The sequence below is a fragment of the Mesoplodon bidens genome (assembly GCF_964165515.1).
Source record: "Mesoplodon bidens genome assembly, chromosome: 6".
In the NCBI taxonomy this organism is placed as follows: domain Eukaryota; kingdom Metazoa; phylum Chordata; class Mammalia; order Artiodactyla; family Ziphiidae; genus Mesoplodon; species Mesoplodon bidens.
Window position 1 is genome coordinate 97,870,579 of NC_138162.1, and position 22,724 is coordinate 97,893,302.

The window sequence follows — 22,724 nt, forward strand, 5'->3', positions numbered from 1 at the left end:
ATTTAGAAATAATCAAAAGCGATATTTACTTAAGAAGTAAGAGTCAGAGATCACTTCTAATTGTATCAACAAACTGCCCTGAATGCAGTATCTATATAACTTTTCAACTTAAAGTATTTGTTGTAAGCATCCCCCTTTATTAGCATGGCTTCTTTCTCCATGGAGTCATAAGAGGAGGGAAATAAAAGGCTAAAAGGAAACCCAGAAACAAAACCAAAAAAACTTGGAATTTTCTACCTTGTACATGTTACTAAAACATAATTTATAATCCAAAACTGTAAATTATGTTCAGTTATTTACATACTGTATTATAATTGATTGTGAAATGTCAAAGCTTGCTTTAAATTATTTAAATACATGTAAATATGCAGAAGGAAAGTAGCATCTGTACTTGGCTTAATCAGGTTAGGACTTTGGTCTGGGAGGAGAAGGGTGGCAGATTGTTGCCAGCAGGGAATACAGAGGGGTGGGAGGAGACCAGATAGTTTTCCTTTCTTGTCTTCTCTGCAAAGACAGGCTTTCTGTGTTTAAGCCACTGCTGATATAGAGGTTTTGCTACTTTAAGCTTATTTTAATAAAAGTGCTACCATCCCAGGAGAGGATTACCTTGCCTGGGGCGGGGTGGGGTGGGGGGAGCAATGGTTCTTGATGCCTTCTCAAAATGATAGATTAAAATGATGGAAAATTTTTTAAAAGGAATATTTCAAATATATTTTCATTCTGTCTAAATAATACCTAGAGCTGAAAACATTTTGTTACATTTTTAAAACAATTTTACCACTTGAGTTAGCACCCATTTTCATTTTTCCATTATAATAGAGCCCCAGTTTTATTCCCTATGCGATGGCAAACACTCCGCAAGAAGTGCAGCCTTGAGAAAACTGGCCCCCAGGTTTTGTGGTTGACTTCTAATGGTATCAAGGAAGTGGTTAGGTCAAAGTAATAAAATTAAAGCTCTTTTTAAAGAGGCTGGCTTTAGTAAAGTGGACAGTGAAAATGTAAAGATCCGTTAGCATTACATAGTGAATTCCTGACTACCAAAGAACTCACTCTCGTGTTCGTTAATGCTCATCCTTGATGCTCATTTGTTTGAAGAAGCAGAATCTCGAAACTCAATGCAAAATCATTAAAAGAATATACAGAACATGCATATGAAATCATGGCTATTTTAGGTAAGCTTGGTCACGATATGAGTAGAAGTGTTAAATTTTTAAATGCAGCTCCACCGAAAGGAATCAGGGCTCTGGGAAAGTGACTGATTCAAGGTCTGGGGAGGAGATGTTCAAGTTGAGCTTAGAACATTTTTGTGATACCAGGTAACAAGTTATCAAAGACTATTAAGGTCATGTCAGTAGGACCCTAGAGCCAATCTAAGTAAGTTCCCACTGACCAAAGATGGGGTAGTTTGAGCATCAATAAAGATAAAAACTGCAGTGGAGTCTAATACTTCAACTATGTTAAGAGTTGTCAGTTTTGTGGTGGTTTCAAAGATTAAAAATTTCTTGGTCACCTTTGGAGGATGCTGGGGAACCGCCTTTTGATCTTGAAAATTAATAAATAAAGGGAAAGAATCAACTATTTAAAAACTGTAGTTACAAACTCATTTTTGTATTATTGATCACATGCAAAAGATATGACAGACACCATTTTGAGTGTTTTCATCCTGTTAGATTGTCTGTGGCTTCAGACCGTGGTTCAGAGCTACCTGCTTCCCAAATCTGAGTGCCAAAAAGAGAATTAGATTTGCATGTGAACAAACCCCAGGCATTTGCAGGTCTGCTTGCTCGTCATCAGCACGCTGTTGTTGACTTCCACGTTCATCAGGTGGCAGCAGTGACTCTCGCTATTCCTCCGGTCACGACCCAACTTATCTCTTAACTCACCTCCTACCATCTGTCTTATTAGCCCAGTACCCACCCTCATGGTTGTACCCTAGATTTCAGCGTCATCAGTAATGGCTCCATTCTGAATCTAGCTCCCTGCATGTCACTCTGCAACATCTTTCCAGTTCTTTTTGGATCTCATCGAATCATCACGTCCATGGACATTTTCACGCTCAGCCAAGTCCTTCCTCTCTTCATCCAGTTTAGATTTCATGGTCTTTTGTGGCATGACTTACTTACAAATGACCTTAACTACCTTTGCACCCACCTCATAGCGGAATTATAAGGACTAAATGAGCTAATTAGATACCTATGAAGTGCTTAGGACAGTTGACCTGGTATTATTACATAGTGTCTGCACAGTACATGTCAACTATTGCTATTGCCTAGCTCCTCGTCTTTTCTTGTACTTGTCTCGTGAAGCTCCAGCTTACGTACCTGCTCTGTGCCTGCCCCCAGATGGCTAGGGGTTTCTAGAAAAGACCATGCTAATCATCTCATGGCCACAAATCTCCAATGTGTAATTGGTTTTGCCCAGCAGTCTTGCCATTACTTCCCTAGTGTGTTTGCTTTCTACTCTCCAAAATGTGTGTTCAGATCTCTTTCCTTAATCCATCTACACTTGCAGACATTTTTGGTACAGATAACAGGAAACCGTATTTCAGGAGGCCTAAACAATATGAAAATACAGCGTAATATCACAAGAAGTCACAGCATAGGGCAGCCTCCGGATTGGTAAGTTCAGCAGCTTAGTGACGTCTTTCTGCTGTGCCATCTTTCGTTTGACGATTCTGCCCTTGCTGGCTTCCATTGTGGTCACAAGGTGGCTGTCATTGCTCCAAGTGTCACATGTAGACATGGAAGCATCCTGGGAGAAGGCCTGTTTATTCCTGGGAGTCTTTATTTCAGTGAGGAAAGTCTTGCCTAGGAGAGCCCTACAGACTTGACTTCACTGGAAGAAGGCTGGGGGAGTAGTGGTGGGGGTAGGTGTCCAGCTGAGCACCACCTTCCTCCTGCATTTCTGCCACCTCACTCACTTCAGTGGGCACTTCTCAGCATCTTGCTGACTCCTTCTCTGCTCCTTTCTGTCTAAATAGCCTCCCTAGGTGAGCACATCCAGGCCCCTGGCTTTGAATGCCGTCTGTGTGATAGTGATTATTAATGAACATTAGGCTGCCTGTCCAGTCACATGCTCGACTGCTCCATTTAGGTATGTAAAAGACACCCCACACTGAACATGGCCAGAGTGCACCCCCGCCGCCTCCTTTTTCCCAGTGTCAGTAAACAGCACTGCTTACTAATTACACTCTAACCAGAAATGTAGGCATTAGATTGATTTCCTTTTCTCCCGAAATCCATTTTACTGGCGGTTTTGGACACTCACCCCACATCCCTCCCCCTCTCCCTGCCTGTGCTGTCCTAGTTCAGGCCAAGCTGCTATCATACCTCACTCGGAGGACAGCAGTAGTCTCCAGCTGGGCACCCCACTTTGATCTCGCCCCTACAATCTGTTCCCTGCCAGCCTTACAAAGGATCTTTTAAAACACAAATCGAATTATGTCACCTTCCACTCAAAACCCTCCGGTGTCTTTACATAACACATAGAGTAAGATGTAAACCTACACTGCGTCTGTGTGATCTGAACCCTGCCTGTCCAACTTCACTTCTGCCACTTTCCTCACAGCCTTCTCCCCAGAGCAGCAGTGGCCTCCTCCCCTTCCTCAGTGCTAAGCTTGGCTTCCCCTTAGGGCCCTTGCATGGCTGATCTCATCACTGGGCATTCTGTCTGACCTTCATGTCTCTGCCCTGTTAGCATTCAGATGTGGGCCTCCCCAACCACCCAACCTAAATTAGTCATCTTATGTTTATCTCAGAACCTTTTTCCCTGCCTTAGATTCTCTTCGTAACACTCACCACAACCTCAGTTCTCTCTTGTCCGTGTGCTTGTTTATTGCTCTTGTTCTTCCCTTTCTTTATGTAAGATGTAAGCTTTGTAAGATCGAGGACGGCCTATCTGGTTCACTGCTGTTTGTTCAGCACCTGAGACAGCGTCTGGCACATACTAGGTCACTTGACCAATAAATTAAGAGATTGAACGAATGGATTTTCTCTGAGAAAAGTAGAACAAATAAACTCCCATCCAGCTTCATCCAACTATTTTTGAAAGAGAGAGAAAAACAAAACTCCTAGTATGTCACTGTATCTTTCATGATATTGGAAAGCACACAGTAGAAATTGACTTTGGCTACCCTACATGAAGAGGAAATTTATTACAAGGGTCCCAGGATCAATAGCTGGCTAGAGAATAAGGCTTAGAGCCCAAACTAGACCTTAGGAGCCCTGGAAACACACAGTCTGCACCATTGCAAGAACACAATAAAAGAATCATCAGGTTGGCACATCGCTGCCCCTGCATTGCCTGTAAGCTCCATGCTACAAGATCACCCATTCAGGACTCCCAGTCCTGAGAAGTAACATCCAGTGGACCAAACGTGACTTGGGTGCCTGCCCTGCTGTTCCAGGGCAGAGAGAAGGAGGATCTTGGTCTCCACTGGAGGGATTCTTTACTGTCCCAGGTTGAGTACAGCAGGGTGTATGTGGGGGAGTGTTCTCCAAAAGCAAGACCAGGATTTTAATGGGGGCAGTGGGTGTTGGGCAGCCGAAACGTGACAGATATCGAAAGCATGTGGGTAGTTCTTCTGAAATTTCTCTTTGACCCTGTTGGAGCCCTGCCACAAGTAGAATGAACATCTACCTACCTCCTCCATCTTCTTGGCTCATAATGACCATAGCTTGTCCTCAAACCCAAATCTTCACTAGTGATGGATGTTCCTACACCACTGTTTTCAGAAGATGCTCTCAGATGCCCCGTGACTTTCTGTCATCCTCACAGTAGTCCGTAGGTCCTTCCAGGCCCAGGGGACCGATGGGATCTGGGCCTGCTCCAGCCATTCTCGTCTCCCAGTGCTGCTCTGTGAGTCAGACATGGTCCCCACAAGACCTGTGCAGTATCCACTCCTTGGTTCCTTTTGTTCTTGGCTCTAGTGTCACCTCCTCCGAGCCCCTCCTTGGCCATCCTGTCTAAACTGTGTACACCCCACACCCTGATACACTCTACTCTCCAGCTAACAGTGTGTATTTATTTGCTTATTGTGGGCTTCCCCACAGGAATGTCAGTTCCTGGGAGCCGGGGTTTGTTTAGTTCACAGCTGTATCCATCTGCCCAGAACAGGAAGCTGCAATAACTACTTGAATGAGTGAATAAATGTGTCATTTTGGAAATGAGTTCCAAAAGAGGAATTCCAAAATGGTCCTGAATAACAAGTACACAGCATTTGGGGTGACTGTTCTGAAATGGTGCATATTCACTTGGTTATGTAAATTCTGTTGCCTCATTAAAAATGAATCATCTCCTACCTCACGTTTTATAGCAGTGGGTCAGCAGAGCCCACGGAATCAGAATCTCCTTGATGACAGAGCCAAAGCAAAAAGCCTTAGAAAACAACTGGCATTTTCTGAGCATTCCCACATTAGAAAGGGAAGGGTCAGTGTCCAAGATGCTTCCTCTTCATAACATAGTAATGTGGCTTTGGCACGCCGTTTCTGCTTACTACTCTGATGGATCTTCATGAGGATTCATGGGACACCACAGAATGCCTTCTTCTGGTAGATGATGAAGTGACTCAACAGTAGTTGTTTTTTGTGGAAGCAAAACATGCTCTGAATTTACTGCCCCTGGAAAGGGTTAAATTACTTGTATTTTAGCAGGAGCCTTGTGAGTTATTGTGGAAACTGACAGAAATACAGCTGATTCAGCTTCCGTTCATACTTCTCGTATTTGGTAGTACCGTGGGGTACTTGCAGGAGTGTCATGGGAGTGTATGACCTCCTGATACCATGGTCCCTTAGTGTTAACATTGCAACCCAGGAGAGCTGAGGCTTCCCAGATCCTGGAGAACTTCCTGGGAACACAGGCAGGAAGTGGCTTGAGAGGCTTTTACCCAGTGGTTGGCTCTTTGTCTCCTTGTACTGTGCTCTTCAAAAACAGTGTAGCACTTTTATTCCGATTACAGTGTCATATTACTGTTGCAGAACAGTTTTGAAATACAACCAGGCAAAATGAATAACAAATGATCATTATCTATCAGCTGATCCCACAGAGACAGCTTTCTAGATACATTTGATATATGTATATGCCTACTTATATTATGCACCTACTTATATATACCATACCTTTTATCAAGCAGCTTACAAACTTATTTCATAAGTTGCTCTTTACTGTCTTACCACATAGTAGATAAGAATCAGGCAGAGGTAGGTTTGGATCCTATTTCTATAACCTAACTTCGTGACTTTGGGCAAGTTACTAAAACTCTGTGAGTCTCAGAGCAGGGCCCACCTAGGAGTCAGGGCTCCATGCTGGAAGCTCTTGGGATGGACAGTAGTGTAAGTTTGAATAGAGTCTCAGACCTGTGTGATTTTGAATACATTAGGGTGGCTCTCAGAGTGGAATGATTTTAATTCCACTGGGGACAACCCTGTTTTTAGTTCTACTGTTTAATTTCTCCAGTCATCAAGACTGTATCTAGAGATGGCACTTTAGTGATCCTGAACTCAAATCCCTGTTGGAACTAAGCAGGTTGTGTGATCTATAGAAGCAAGCCTGGTGTAAGAAAATCAACCAAAAGAAATACAACACACTGTCTTCACTTCTACCTAACTCTAAGCTAATATTGGAATTTAGTATTCAGAATTAATAAAAGATGAATTGAAATAAATTCTCTCTAGTACTTCTTTTTGTATTTGGAACTTAAAATATCTGATGCCTTTTCTTCCACACCAGGTCTCAGTGGCACATCTTGTCTCTCGGGTTGCAAGATGCAATGCTATAGTGAACCTTGCTTCCCTAATGAGCTAATTGCTTTATTTCATAATAGAAAATAGCTGTTTATAAACAGAAGTACTTCCAAACTGGACTAGAATGTTGGCATAAAAAGATTTTCTGTTTGGAGTAACTACTCCTGAGATGGTTGTAGAAGTCTGAGATTCCACGTCAATCATATTTAGTGTTTTGTGTCACATTGCACTGCAGTTCAGTAACTTGCGCTTGTACGGCTCGCTGCTCACACTATCAGTATTAATTGACAAAGGCAAACTGAACAGGTCATATCATTCTTATAAAGGTTGAAATTATATACCTGGAGCTAGTGAAGGGTCAGTTAGTTACCTTTAATTCCATAAAGTAAAAATATAGTTCAAACTATCAGTCTTTGATTTCTGCAAACTGAATGCAACATATGAAAGTGGGCCAGATAATTTCTTACCAAACAGGTTTCCTAAAGATAAAGTTTTGGTAAGAATGAGCAAATTAAATCACACATTTGTCTAACTATTTAAGGATGTCTCTTTTGACAAGTAGTGTTAGGGAAACTGGATTTCTGCCCTCAAAAGAGGGAAGTTGGACCCTTACCTTATACTATATACAAAAATTACCTCAAAATGGATCAAATACCTTAATGTAAGAGTTGAAAGTACAAAACTTAGAAGAAGACAGTGGAAAAACTTATGACGTTGGATTTGGCAATTATTTCTTGGCCATGACACCAAAAGCAAAGGCAGCAAAAGAAAAAATAGATAAATTGGATTTCATCAAAATTAAAAACTTGCATGCCTCAAAGGATACTGTCAACAGTGAAAAAGCAACCCATGAATTGGGAGAAAATATTTGCAAGTCACGTATCTGATAAAGAATTGATATCCAGAATATATAAAGAACTCCTTCAGCTCAACCACAGCAGAACAACCCAATTAAAAAGAAGATATACAAATGGCCAATAAGCACATGAAAAGAAGCTCAGCATCACTAGTTGTTAGGGAAATGCAAATCAAAAACCACAATGAGATTCCACTTCACACCCATTAGGATGGCTACCATCAAAAAACAAACACAAAGTAACAAGTGTTGGTAAGAATATGGAGAAGTTAGAACACTTGTGCCCTATTGGTGGGAATATAAAATGGTGAAGCTGCTGTGGAAAACAGTGTGGCTCTTTCTCAAAAAAATTAAACATGCATTTACTGTATGTTCCAGCAATTCCACTTCTGGGTATCTACTCAAAAGAATTGAAAGCAGGGTCTTGAAGAGATATTTGTGTACACGTATTCATAGCAGTATTATTCCTCATAGCCAAAGATGGAAGCAGCCCAAGTGTTCCTCAATAAATGAAAGAATAAACAAAACATATTCATATAACGGAGTATTATTCAGCCTTACAAAGGAATGAAGTTCTGACACATACCTTCTGTCCATCATACAGAAGGACAAATACTGTATGATTGCACTTACATGAGGTTCCTAGAGTAGATAGCTTGTGATGTCAACCAAAAAAGCCAAATCGTGGATGCAGTGTTCGTTGGTGAGCCAAGTTGAGGATTTTTCCTTGGATCCTATGATGCAGTGTTTTCAACAGAACAGAAAGGTCTCTTCAGCACCAGGCCTCTCACACTCACATCATGCCCTGCAGCAACCAGTTAGGTTTGCATCCGTTTCATCCATCAAAGCTTAGAGTTCAGTGCCATTCAGCTCTGTTTCATGGTGTTAGTTTCATGACTGTTCCTTTGTTAAATATTTATAAAATCTTTATTCCTGGAGAATCATGCCATACACAAAATAATATGATGAATGGGCTTACGTGGACTTGCAAAATATTGAGTTTCCCTTGAATAAAAAGTGCAGCACTAACAATGACTGTTGAGGGTCACATTTGTTAATTTTGACCAAAATCTACATTAAACTTTCCACAGAACACAACAGAGAGTCATTTCCTAACATGTACTTATCATGAATACTATATCCGTAAGTACTTTAGTCTCATGAAAATCCTCATCAGCTCCATGAGTAAATATAGCTATCTGGGTTGTATTATTTATATCTCTGTTCTAATCAGCTGCCATTGGAAACACTGTAAATAACTTGTCTGTTCCATATAGCTTGTTCCGTAAGTTTTCAGACCTATCTTTACTACACTGAGCAACATCATTGTTTACAGTTAGATTTAAATTTGTCAGTGCTTCATTTTTTCACACACGTTTGTTTCCACGTTGTGTAAAATACCTTTAACCATCTATAACTGCTTGGGCTGTGTGAGCAGTAAATAACTGCAGTTTACAGAAGCAGTACTCATTTAATGTTCAAAAACAATGCCTACTGAAAATGTCAATCCTTTTGAGGTTTATTTTTGTTTCTTTTTTCTTTTGATCACCTATATTTTCAAAACATGGTCATCGTTCTCAACATGGTTGCTTAATAATAGCATCATAAGCTACGTTCTTCCGATGCTGGCGTGCTCTGTTTGTTAAACATGTAGGAATGTACTTAATTATTGAAGGGAAACATGCTTTCTTGAAACTTGTCTCCCCCCCCACTTTTGGTTGAGATGCGAATAAGAGTATATTTTGCCTGCCTTTTAATGTTGCTTAAAGAAAATCAAAACTTCTCAGTCTGTAGTACTGGAGTAGCAGGAAGTGGTGGAGGCCGTGGCAGACTCGAGTGCATTGCATCTAAAAGGTGCAGCTGCAGTTAACTTCCAGGTACAAGTTAGCTTTTATATGCAATTACCCACCCAGTTTATAAATGTTGGTAACTAGTGCAGAAAAAAAAGTTTAAACTTTATGGGCCAGAGAAACACAGTGAGCTTGTTCAGATGTTTGGCCATCAGTTTGCTTTTTGTCCTCTGAACCTTCACAGTCAGCCTTTCCTTGGCCTCCTGGGCAGTCCAGCCGCCACTTTAAGGATAAGACTTATAAGATAAGATTTAGGATTTGCAGCTGTTTTCATATTCTTATTGGTAGAAATTGAAGCTCCGAGTCAGAATATTACCTGCTTTTGTCCAGCTTTCTATTTAATGAGATCTCAGTCTCTTCACTCAAAGATATTGGGGTGAGCAGATAGATGGATCTAATGGATTAATGCATCAGGGGATGATTAGTACTTACACTGAAAAATAAAACCCCGGGACGAAGCCTATTTTCATGAATAATTATCTGTTTTTATTTTCGTTAAATTAAAATTAGTTTACGGTTCATTTACTGTAAATGAGTCTTCAAAAGCACATGAGTTGAATTGCTCAGAATTTGATGTTTTATCTAAACTGAAAGGGAAATGCCAAGCTTGATGGACCTGTCATTCCTCTGGTGAACCGGCTGAGGGAGAGAAAACTCCTTCCCCAACCAGCCCCTGACCCCAGCAACTGCGGTGCACCCTATGGTTCCTGACTTGGTAATGATTGTGGATTGGATTCAGGAACACACCAGCCATGGTGCAAGTAATGGTCAGTGTCAGGATCACTTAATAATGATATAAGGTTCTTAAGTGCTTTTGGGGTATTAATAATTTTATAAACTAATTAAGAAATTAGGTTCTGTCTTGAAGTAGTTTTCCAGTTACTAATTTTGACATATAAACTTCCGGCCCTGGTTTATTTTTATAAAAGAAGAAATGAAACATTGAAATGTTAAAAGGAAAGGGTGTCAAATCATTGCCTGCATTTTCTGTCTCATCCCCTGTGCAGGGGGCACGCAGCGACTGCCACGTGCCATTGGGATGTCCCTGGCCAAAGAGCTCATCTTCTCTGCACGTGTGCTCGATGGCCAAGAAGCCAAAGCAGTGGGCTTGATCAGCCATGTTCTGGAACAGAACCAGGAGGGGGACGCTGCCTATAGAAAGGCCTTGGACCTAGCAAGAGAGTTTTTACCTCAGGTATTTTAATTGCATTTCCTTCTTTTACTCTTTTTAGCTAACTTTATAACAAATTGACTAGATTAATATTAAGAGCCTTCAGGATTAAAATTAAGATTTGAAGATAATCTGAGGCCCCTATTGTAGCCATACGTTGATAATGTATCACATGCATGTTTATCACGTGGGACAGAACTTCCCAGCAACTTAAGTTGTTCGCCAGCTAGCCCTTCTGACCTGAACTGTACTCGTGAAGAGAAACGGTGACGGATGGGCTGTCACACTGGATCGCCCCCAAACTGAAACACAAGTAAGGAGCCCAGAGTCGATTATGCCAAGTGAGCTTTCATTGAGGTCCTATAGCCTGAGATAACCTGCTTGAACAGCACCAGTTGTGTGTCTTACTGTGTTTGTTTTTATGGTGATGTAGGCATTGTTTTAACTCCTTTGTGCACAGCATGCTTCCTCACAATTACACTTCAAATCCGGGACTCACTGCACGTTTCCTCACAGACCGTAATCCTCATGAGTGATATTAATAACAGCACATCAAGGGACCTGTATTGAGGGTTTCTTGGTTCTCTCACTCTTTTAGGAGTATTTTTCAAATATTCCTTTCTTCTGAAATCATAGATTAAAGGATTTTTGCTATGTAAACCATTAGTGACTTGTCTTTATTCCTAATGGCGTGTAAAGTTTTACAACTTCTGGAGTCAAAATTACTTCCTCTCTAACTCAAACAGTATTTGTTACCTCTCAGTATTTGTAACCAAAGGCCATGGGTCCTTTTGGGAAATCTCATGAAATCTCTCTCTAGAAAAATGCACGCACCCTCCACATTTGTCTGGAGTTTCGCATCCAGTTTCGGGAGGCATCCTTGGAGTTCTTTGTTGTAAGACAGGGCCCAGGTCTGCTGTGATGTACCTGTCCCCTGAGAGCTGTCAGACGGGTCCTCTCATTTGAGTTGGTTTCTGAAACCACACTGCCTGCTGTTGACGCTACTTCAGTCCTTCTCAGTTAAGTTACGAGCTATAAGCTCTTTCAGGGCAGGGCCCTTATATAGTTTATTCCCCATATGAGGTAACACAGAGTCTTATACTCTGAATTGATGGAGAGAGAGCAAGTAGAAAAGATTTTTACTAGTTTAAGAAAAAAAAACAGCTCCCGAGTTCTGAGATTCACAGCCTCTCCTGATCCTTGGATGGGAGCATTCAGCTCCCTGTTCCAGAGCTCTGCCCAGGTGGCTCATTAGCCCCTTGGCACCTCTGTGGTTCAGGTTCCTTATCTCACTCCTGGGAACTGGCTCTTTCTCCTGTGACTGCAGTGCTGTTAATGCCATCACTGCCCACAGCTCACCCCGCCCGAGAGCCCCCTTCTCCCCACCTCCAACCTGACATCTGGCTGCCCCCTACCACATGGTAAACCAGGCAGAACTCATAGTCTCTTTCATCTGAAGGACATGCCTCTGAGAACATTAATTGCTGAAATTAATTTTTCCCCAGGTGAAGGGAGATGTCAAATGACTTTGGAAAATGTATAACTGTGAAACTGTATACAAAAGTTACAAAACAGAATTTGAGGTGGAATAATATTCATTTTTACAGACCTTGTTACTAAACGATTAGTCTTCTAAATAATTAGAAAGCTTCTATAAAATTAGTATTTCTAGGTGATTTCTGTATTATATGTTACTTCCATTTTTCTATCTTAGAAAAAAAGTTTGTATACAAAAAAGAGGCACTAGTTTTTTATTTTAAAAGAGAAACGAATTAAGCGTTATACCTAGTAGCATTTTCATTTTCCTGTTTCTCCAGTTTTATAAACCTTGCTGCCCAAAGTGTGGTCTGTGGACTAGCAGTCCAGGCGTCCGCTGGGAACATGTTAGACTTGCAGAATCCCCGGCCCATGCCAGACCCCTGAATCTGCATCTCCATTTTAACCAGGGGCTTGGGGAGTTGTATGCATATAGAAGTTTGACTAGCACTTGTCTGGGTCAACTGGTAATAAAAGTGAATGGATAAGTTTCTTGTTGAGAGGAGCACCTTGTTAAAAAAAAAAAAAATGAATTGATGATCTTGAAAGAAAAAAAAAAGTAGTATGTGTAACATACATACAAATCACATCTGGAAGGATTCTAAGGTACTCACCTAAGCCTCGGAAAATTGCAGTCTCTGAAAAGGATTTTTCAGCATGTGATTTAGGAAGAGAATTTAGATAGGTTAAAGTAGATAACCAAAAAACGGCATTTTTCATGCCATCATACATTTATCCATTCACTTATTGGAGTCCATTGTTGTGCCTGTTATTTAGAGCCTCTTGCATTTTAATTCAAAAGATGCTTTAAAACATGCCATTGAATTCTAATTCATCACCCAGTAAACAGTTTTCAGGAATTTAAAATGTGATCGAATAATCAAATCCCATCTGGAGGATTATGGTTTCTAAGACAAAGTTATGTGTCCCTTCTCGCAGAGGACTCCCAATTCTTTCCTCTGTGACCCTCACAGATCCTGAAGGACTTATTTGGACTTGGAGCTTTTGTGTGATGTGGGAGCACTGCCTGGAGGACGCATCTTTACTAATACATCATCATCGTGGTTAGTTCCTGATGCTCAGGGAAGAAAGATTACAGCTCCACTGCCTGAAACAGATGATATCTGAATCCCATGTTAATCAATAGTGTCAGCCTCATTTCAAGCCCAGGGTTCTGTTGAACCACTAATGGGTGTGATATTGTGCCAAACACTTTATCTCCTTTTCTCTTTCCTACTTAACTTGTAGGGAAATTTGCTGAATAATGAAAAGCCCTCTACTGTACACATACCACCTGCTGACCTCCAAGCATATAGTTTGCTGTGCCACAGCATGCTGTGAAATCTGCATAACATGCTGGTGCAATAGATTATTACAATTACTGTTTAATTAAGGTCTTGCAAGGCTCCTAAAATAAATGTTCCATCAACTATCTTACAGCCATTGTTGCCTCTATGCCGTGGATCCAGCAATGGAAATTTCTGAATTTGACTGAGATGTACAACATGATTTGCATAAATAATTAAAATATGTTTCTTTAATTTGAATTTTAGGGACCTGTTGCAATGAGAGTGGCAAAATTAGCAATTAATCAAGGGATGGAGGTGAGTGCCTTAAGTTTGAGTTTCTTGTTGGAATAGGTAGTGGAGATTTATTCAATGAACCATTATTTTTTAATATTCTAAAATATAGCTGTTTCACTGCTATGATTACTGAAAGCTACTGAGGTTCTTTTTAGCTACATCAGTGATTGCATTCTGCTTATATCTGTTGTTGCTTCAGTATCATAATCACAGAATTCAGTAATTTCACTGATGCCCTGCAGCATATGACATGCTTATTATTTATGCCATTGAGTTAATAGATTTATTGGCTAGTAGTTCATAGAAAACCAAAACAAAAGGGCATTCTGTGTATTCTCAGCACCAGTGTCATATTATAAAAAAATGTTCTAAGGAGAACTTCCTGGCTCCAAGCTCCTCCTAAAGACGGAGACCATCTTGAACTTCTTAATGTGCTTTCTGCAGTGAGACACACATAAACCCTGCAGGGGGCCCTGGGGTTACTCTGGAGAGATAGCTCCAAAGGAGTGGAGGCCCCAGGACAGGGGAGAAGTAAGCACAGCAAGGGAGCAATGCAGGTACCCATTTACATTGGGCTTTTCATTACAGCAGTTGTATTTTGGAGAAATTAATTACAGGAATTTTGAAGAAAGATATTTCTTCCTTGCAGACCCAGAGGCCACTATATTTTCCTGGCCTTCACAGCAGTAAAAAGAGGTTAAATATATTAGTAATAAATACATTTTTAAAAACTTACAAAGTAGTTGGTTTTTTAAAATTCTTACATAATAATAACAATGCTGGGACTTCCCTGGTGGTGCAGAGGTTAGGAATCCGCCTGCCAATGCAGGGAACACGGGTTCGAGCCCTGGTCCGGGAAGATCCCACATGCCGTGGAGCAACTAAGCCTGTGTGCCACAACTACTGAGGCTGCACTCTCGAGCCCGCGAGCCACAACAACTAAGCCTGCGTGCCACAACTACTGAAGCCTACGCGCCTAGAGCCCATGCTCCGCAACAAGAGAAGCCATCGCAATGAGAAGCCCGTGCACCACAACGAAGAGTAGCCCCTGCTCACCGCAGCTAGAGAAAGCCCACGTGCAGCAACAAAGACTCAACACAGCCAAAAATAAAATAAATAAAATGAATTAATTAAAAAAAATTCTCTAAAAAAAAAAATAGTAACAATGCTAATAGCAAAAACCTTGTATGACCCTAACTACGTGCCAACCCAATATATAACTTATGTACTTTATAAAGACTTCACCTAGATTAACTCATTTGATCCTCACAATAACCCCATTTGGTAGATACTGTAATTAACTCCTTGTTCAGATACATCTCTCTGAGGCAAGAGAGGTTAAATAACCTGGGTAACCAAGGTTACACAGCTCCCACATGGTAGAGTCAGAATTTGAACCCAGGCAACCTGGTTCCAGAGTTTCTCGGGCTGGTCATACTTCTGATTTACTGTATTGCATCAAAGAATTCTGTTCTTTTGGAATAAGGTTATTAAATTTGAATTTATATTTATATTGAGTATACCATATTTTAAAAAGTAATTCTTGCTGAAATGAATTATATTTTTATCCTCAGGTTGATTTAGTAACAGGATTAGCCATAGAAGAAGCTTGTTACGCTCAGGTATGTAATACAACCACAAATTCAATGCAGATACCCCTTACCTTCTGTATAAGTCAACTAAATTATATATCACTGAACCATGATATATATACACTATTACAAAATCATACAGATGGGTTGAAATTATTTGTTTCTGCTGTTTGACTGTTACCAGCTCTTACGACTGATTCTGTTCCACATACTAATGACTCCTGTCTATGTAATTTAGAAAATGCTTAGAATAGTTAAGTTAGTACCATTTGTGCTGTAGCTGTCATCTCTCTGGCTCATGTTGTGTTTTCTGGGTGTGGTCTTGAACCCTCACTCCAGGGTAGAGAGGTGTGAGGAAGGCAGCTGTGAGCACATGCCTCCAGGAAACATCAGTATTTGAGACTCATTGGCTTTTCCTGATGTTCTGAGCCTTTCCTCCTACCCACTGAAAGTTCACTAGTTGGATTACATATACAGTTTTCTTTTTTGTACACAAATTAATAGGGCTTTTTATAGAGGAACAAATCTTCCTTCCTCCCTTTCTTCCATCCTTTTTTAAATGAAAGATACTTTAGGTGCTTGTTTTAAGGCATCTAAAGTAGCAAAAGAGTTTTGTTCTACCTTTTCTGAGAATTGGAAACTGTGTCAGCTCCCGGTTAAGCATGGAAGTACCATGAACTAGGAGCAATAGCTAGAGTGTTACTCTGCACCTGGTCTGTATATATAAATTACCACCTGTCATTGATGAGCACATACCATGAATGAACTAAATTACAAACCTCTTTGAAATGGACAACCTCAGAGTCTGAAGAAAAATTTTAAAACCATATTTGGCCACATCTTATCAAATGTAACAGGAATCATACAAAGTATTCCATCAGACCACAATGGAATTAAACGAGAAGTCAATAACAGAAAGATAGATGGAACCCCACCTATTAATGGTGAGATGTAATCTTTTTAATAAGGTTAAGCAGTGTACTTCTAAATAACATTTGTCAAAGAGAAAGTCTCAGGAGGAATTAAAATATATTTTGAACTAAATCCAAATGAAAATACAACTTATCAAAATTTGTGGGAATATATGAAAAACAATGTTTAGAGAGAAATTTATAGCATTAAATATGTATATTAGAAAAGAAGAAAGATCTAAAATCAATAATAACTTTCCACTTTTCAAAAGTGGAAAAAGAAGATAAAATTAAATCCCAAATCAGAATAATACAAATAATACTTTAGAGCAGAAATCAGTGAAATTGAAAAAGGGGAAACAAAACCAAAAACAAACAAACAAAAAAACCAAACCAAAACAAAACAAAACCAAAAACCAAACAAAACCAAACACAAAACCAAAAGTTGGTTCTTTGTAAAGATCTATAAAATTGTCAGACTTCTAGTCAGGATAATCAATGAAAAAGGAAGATAAAAATTATATCAGAAATGCAAGAAAGGTTATTACTACTGATTCTATGGACATTGAAAGGATAAAGGAATACTGTGAACTATATATGCCCACAAATCTGATAACCTAGATGAAATGGACCAATTCCTTGAAAGACAAAATATAACAAAATTCATCCAAGGAGAAACAGATAATGTGAATAGTCCTATGTTTGTTGTAGAGATTAAATCAATAATTAACAAACTTCAGAAATAGGAAGCACCAGGCGCAGATGGTTTCACTGGTGTATTCTACCAAACATTTAAGGAAGAAATTACACCAATTATCTACAATCTTTTCCAGAAAATAGAAGTAGAAGGAATACTTCTTAACTCATTCCATGAGGATGGTATTAGCCTGATAACAAAACTAAAGACATTACAAGAAAGGAAAACTATAAACCATTATCCCTCATGAACATAGATATAGAAATCCTCAACAAAATATTAGCAAGCTGACTCCAACAATATATAAAAGGAATTATATGCCACAACCAAGTGAGATTTTTTTCCCAGATATGCAAGGCTTGTTCAACACTCAAAAATCAGTTAATATAATTCATCACATAAACAGGCTAAAGAGGGAACTCTGGTGAAGAAATCACAATTTAAACAAATAGATATCCCATATTCATGGATAGTAAGACTCAATATTATTAAGATGTCACTTCTTCCCAACTTGATCATAGATTCAATGCAATCCCAATAAAAATTCCAGAAAGTTATTTTCTTAATATTGGCAAACCAGTTCTAAAGTTTATATGGAAAGTCCAAAGACCCAGATTAGCCAACACACTATTAAAGAACAAGGTTGGAGGAATGACACTACTTGACTTCAAGACTTACAGTAAAGCTACAATAATCAAAATAGTGTGGTACTAGCAAAAGAAAAGACACATAGATCAATAGAACAGAATAGGGAGCCCAGAAGTAGATTCATACAAATATAATCAACTGATCTTTGACAAAAGAGGAAAGGCAATTCAATGAAGAAAAAACAGTCTTAAAAAAGAATAGTGCTGAAGCATCTGGACATTCAACTACAAGAAAAAAAAAAAAAGAATCTAGACACTGACCTTACACCCTTCACAAAAATTAACTCAAAATGGGCCATAGACCTACATATAAAATGAAAAACTATAAAACTTCTTGAAGATAATAAAGTAGAAATTCTAGGTGACCTTGAGTTTGGCAATGGCTTTTTAGATAGAACACCAAAAGTGTAATTCATGAAAGAAAAAATTGATGTTTGACTTTATTAAGATTAACTTCTACTCTGCAAGAGACACTGTGAAGAGAAAGAAAAGACAAGCCACAGACTGGGAAAAATATGTTTGCAAAACATATATCTGATAAAGGACATGTATCCAAGACATACAAAGAGTTTTTAAAACTCAACAGTAAGAAAATAATCCATTAAAAACTGGGTATAAGGTCTGAAGAGATACCTCACCAAAGTAGATGTACAGATGGCAAATAAGCATAGAAAAATATGCTCCACATCATCTGTCATTAAGAAATGCAAATAAAAACAAGATACCGCAGTTTGGCCATTTCTTACATAGTCTTACTACATGATCTAGCAATCATTTTGTTACATATTTACCCAAATGAGTTGAAAACTTATGTCCACGCAAAAGCCTACACACCAGTGTTTATAGCAGCTTTATTCCTAATTGCAAAACTTGGAAACAACCAAGATGTCCTTCAGTAGGTGAATGGATAAACTGTAGTACATGTATAAGTGGGGTGTTATTCAGCAATGAAAGGAAATGAGCTATCCTACAAGGAAGAGACAAGAAGGAACCTTAAATACATATTACTAAATGAAGGATTTCAGTCTTAAAAGCCTGCATACTATATGATTCCAACTATATACCATTCTGGAAAAGACACTGGGGTGGGGGATAAGGGATGACTAGGCGGCACATTAGGGACGTTGAGGGTAGTGAAACTACTCTCTGTGATACTGTAATTGTGGATACATGACCTTATGCATTTGTCAAAACCCATGGAATATCCCTAATGTAAACTATGGACTAGTTCATAATATTGTGTTAATATTGGCTCATTAGTTGTAACAAATGTATCACATTAATGCAGGATGTTAATAATAGGGGAAACAGTGGGGGGGCTTGAGGGAGTATATGGGAACTCTGAACTTTCTGCTCAGTTTTTTGGTAGACCTAAAATTGTCTAAAACAAGTAAAGTCAATTTTATTGAAGTATATTTGAAATGGGAAAAAAAGCATCTTAGAGTTAGAATGATAAATTTGGTCACATAATTTAAATTGTTCAAATGATTTCAAAATTTTAGATTGTCTTCTAATTAGTTTCCTTAGTTAAAGCTTATTAAACTTTTACAGTTGTCTTTATTTTTTGGCATAGATAACAATGTTTTGCTTCTCTTAGACTATTCCAACGAAAGACAGACTTGAAGGTCTTCTTGCTTTTAAAGAGAAAAGGACCCCTCGTTATAAAGGAGAGTAGAAGAAAGAGAAATCTTTAAAATGCCAGTGTAATAAATATACTTCTGGAAGTATCTTTCAGATTCACGTATGCCTCAGCATCTGGAATCCCAGCGACCAAAGTGAAGAGCGAGTTATCCATATACTGAATTAAGTATCTGGAGTGGACCCCTATGTGTACTTGTTCAAATGTGCATCATCATTTTCATTCAGATTTATAAAGCTAATAGTGTATACTGTCAAAAACGCCAATTCAAAATTAGGTATACATTTTTAAATACCTCCTGCATATGAGGCTTTCTGTTCTTAATTTTTTTAATGTGAATAATTTATATATTGCACATGCTAGGAAAAAATATTGATTGTATGTCTCCTGTGCTACAGTATGAAAATAAAATTATTTCCATGTACCAAAAATGTGAAGTTATACCAAATAAAGTTTCCAAGGGATTGTACACATGCACCCACACATGTACATCTCATACTGAAAAAGGAGCTGATAGAATCCTGAGTGAAAATTATCAAATATAAGTAAAATTAGTGAAAAAAAAACATGGAAATTTTGCTCTTACCCCATTCTTTTTGTACTGAATAAATCATTGCATGTTGGATTTTAGAAGAAACCACCTTTCCATTGCTGATTCTGTCAGGTGACCTCTTTACCTAGTCAGTCTTAGAATACAGTATGGATGGTGGAGAATTAATCCAATCAGAGACTGGGACCAAAGGCCTCGTGGAGGCCAGCTGGAGGCCCGGAACTGTTGTACCTCTAAGCCCTCCTAGCAAGCGGCTTGGCCCCCTGGCCTAACCCAGATATAAAATGGTGCAGCTGGGCTTCCCTGGTGGCGCAGTGGTTGGGAGTCCGCCTGCCGATGCAGGGGGCGCGGGTTCGTGCCCCGGTCTAGGAGGATTCCACATGCCGCGGAGCGGCTGGGCCCGCGAGCCATGGCCGCTGAGCCTGCGCGTCCGGAGCCTGTGCTCCGCAACGGGAGAGGCCCGCGTACCGCTAAAAAAAAAAAAAAAAAAAAAAAAGGGTGCAGCCAAGGTTGGCCCTTAGAAGTGGCTTCGTCCTGGATTAAGGGTGAAGTGAAGCCTGTTTTCTGCTTCCTTCTCCCTAGCTATTTGCAGCTGATTTCAGTAAGGAAAGGAGGTGAACACATCACCCCTCTCTCCCCGTTCTAACAAACGTCATGCCTTTCTACCCCTGGCCAGGTAAGCAACTAGAAATGGAGGAGCTCCAGGGGTGTGTGAGTTTATATAGCCTTGCCTGCGGGACAGATAGGAAGTGTGTGGGAAATAGCTATAGAATTCAGTGTGCAAAAGGGAGCCGAACGGTACAGCTCCCTGAACCAATTTGGGCTAGCTTTATTTTGTGTTCATTTGATCAAACCACACTGCCTTTTGAGGCTGCATCCAGGGCTGAGTCCAGCAGTGCTGGAGAAGCCCCCCTTTTCCAGGACCCACGCCTGTTATTTGCCGGCTCCAGGGGTCCCCCACTGTCCCCGAACACTGCAGCTGCGCTTCATTGCAGTGAAGTCAAGTTCGACACATGGGTGACTGCCTGTTTCATGCATTCCCATGCTCCACACCACAGCCTCCTTGCTCTTTTAAAGCATATAGAGAAAAAAAATAATAAAGCATATAGACTTGGAATTTTTAAATCACCGAAACTTTTGTTTTTTAATTTGAGAAATTGAACTCTCAATCTCAATTCTAAAATCCTTGAAAGAGGTAAGCGTGGACTTAACCTCAGCTGATGGGCACCCTGCCAGGGGGCAGGCCTGCTTACTGTGCGCGTCCTTGTACTACAGCAAGTGCTGTGCTCTTTGTCACCTTTGCTGCTGACACTGTGCAGACTATGATGTTTACTCAGCTGATCGCCATCATATGAAAGGAGCTTATTAAAATTTACATTCAGCTCTGTGGTGATTGTATCTGGTGGTGTGTACACTTTGCTGATAAACTTGTACCATTCATTTCCTGCAGGATGATTTGCAAATACAGTGCTGGTCCTTGTTTTCATGATCCTTCAGACGTTTCAGGACCCCTTGGCTCTGTCCGTGACATGCGCAAATGCCACTTCCATTCTGAGTAGGAAATAATTATGTTCATGGGGAAAAATATTGAGTGTGCTGAGTGACTTGTCTCTCCTAACTTGGATTCATAGTCTGCTGCTGATTGAACGCCATTTAATTTCCTAACAAGTTCTGATTAAGTCCCTGGAGTGATTAAGTCAATGGAGTGTATCTGAAAGCAAAGACCTCATCCTGTAGTCACTTCAACGTGTCTGCCCAGCTGTCTGTATAGATGTTTGCCTTTCCCTTGGTTTTCTCTTCAGCAGGGCAGTCTTGCTGGGGGTGGACCTAACACTCCCCATGGGTCGAAGCCCAGTGGCTGGGTGCTGGCGGGGGGGGGCGGTGCTCGTCCCTGAGGGAGTGCCTGCACCAGCACGTGGGCCAGCAGCTCCTTTTGTTTTCCTCCAGGGCTTGGAGTGTTTTCGAGTCCTTACACTGAAACCACATGCTGCAAGCTGGTAACACAGTGGATGTATCCATATGTTCAGATGAGTTAAAGGCGACCAAGAGGGAGGATGATTAACCGGACACACAGTTCAGGGGAAAAACAGTTCATGTTATCTCAGAGCAGGAGACCTACTAGTCTTGAGGTAATGTAGTGCTGGTTAATTTATAACTTACCTCTGAAAGAAAAAGAGATCTCCAAGTGACAGAGATTCTGAGTTGAGAGGACTTGTAATCAGCCAAAAGAAGACTCAGATTTCCTGTGGTTCATTTTCTGTGATTTAAAGGATCATTTCAAGTTTGTGTTGTTTTCAATAAAAAATAGACATGGTTTTCCTGTTTTTTTTTCCCCCCCTCTGGCTGTCAAGAAATTTGGCTTGTCACACAGTGTTACTTTTCTGACAATACTTAGCACTCTGGACATGGACTAGAGTAGTGGGGTGTCATTTCGTGTATACCATACTTACAGAAAATGCTTAATTTTCCTATGGACTCATAGCTGGCTACCCATTGACCCTTTTCCTCACTTAATCTTAACTCCCTCTTCTGGTTAAGTGAGGCCCTACATTTGCTCTGATTTGGGGTCCAAAAATCCTGGCAGGCAGGCAGACTTCTTAAATGTTTAATCCTGTCATCATTATTTGTCTACTTACCTAGTTAAATAGTGTATGTCAGCATTTATTGGGCTTTATCAAAAGACAGAAATTTTCTTACATTTAAGAAGAATGTGTACATGTGTCACAAAAGAAAAAATAGAGCAGTTTAAAGTTACTTGGTAATATTTTGGTAAAATGAGAGCCACTCTTCTGCATAGGTGAGACGCTACAGATTGTGGTTGGGGGTATTTTGGCAGATAGGGGGATCAAACACTGCTCAAAATATTTGTGGGTCTCAAGCCCTAAAAACTCACGGTTTCAAATGACTTTGGGAACCTCCCAAAATTCAGTTACCCCTCAGAGGGATAGCTCC

The 22,724-nt window shown here is 40.0% G+C and overlaps 1 protein-coding gene across 2 annotated transcripts in view; it reads left to right on the forward strand.

Annotated features, from left to right (window-relative positions):
- AUH (AU RNA binding methylglutaconyl-CoA hydratase) overlaps positions 1-20,572 on the forward strand; it is a 164,192-nt gene extending 143,620 nt beyond the window's left edge. Inside the window, exons 5-8 of one of the 2 annotated variants that reach the window (XM_081237696.1) lie at positions 10,454-10,641; positions 13,707-13,757; positions 15,311-15,358; positions 19,181-20,572. In XM_081237696.1, coding sequence (XP_081093822.1) covers positions 10,454-10,641; positions 13,707-13,757; positions 15,311-15,358; positions 19,181-19,258 — 365 coding nt within the window. In that variant the 3' untranslated portion in view covers positions 19,259-20,572. The remainder of the gene's footprint in view (positions 1-10,453; positions 10,642-13,706; positions 13,758-15,310; positions 15,359-19,180) is intronic. The other variant, XM_081237695.1, reaches the window with a different exon arrangement.
- Positions 20,573-22,724: the final 2,152 nt, after the last annotated feature.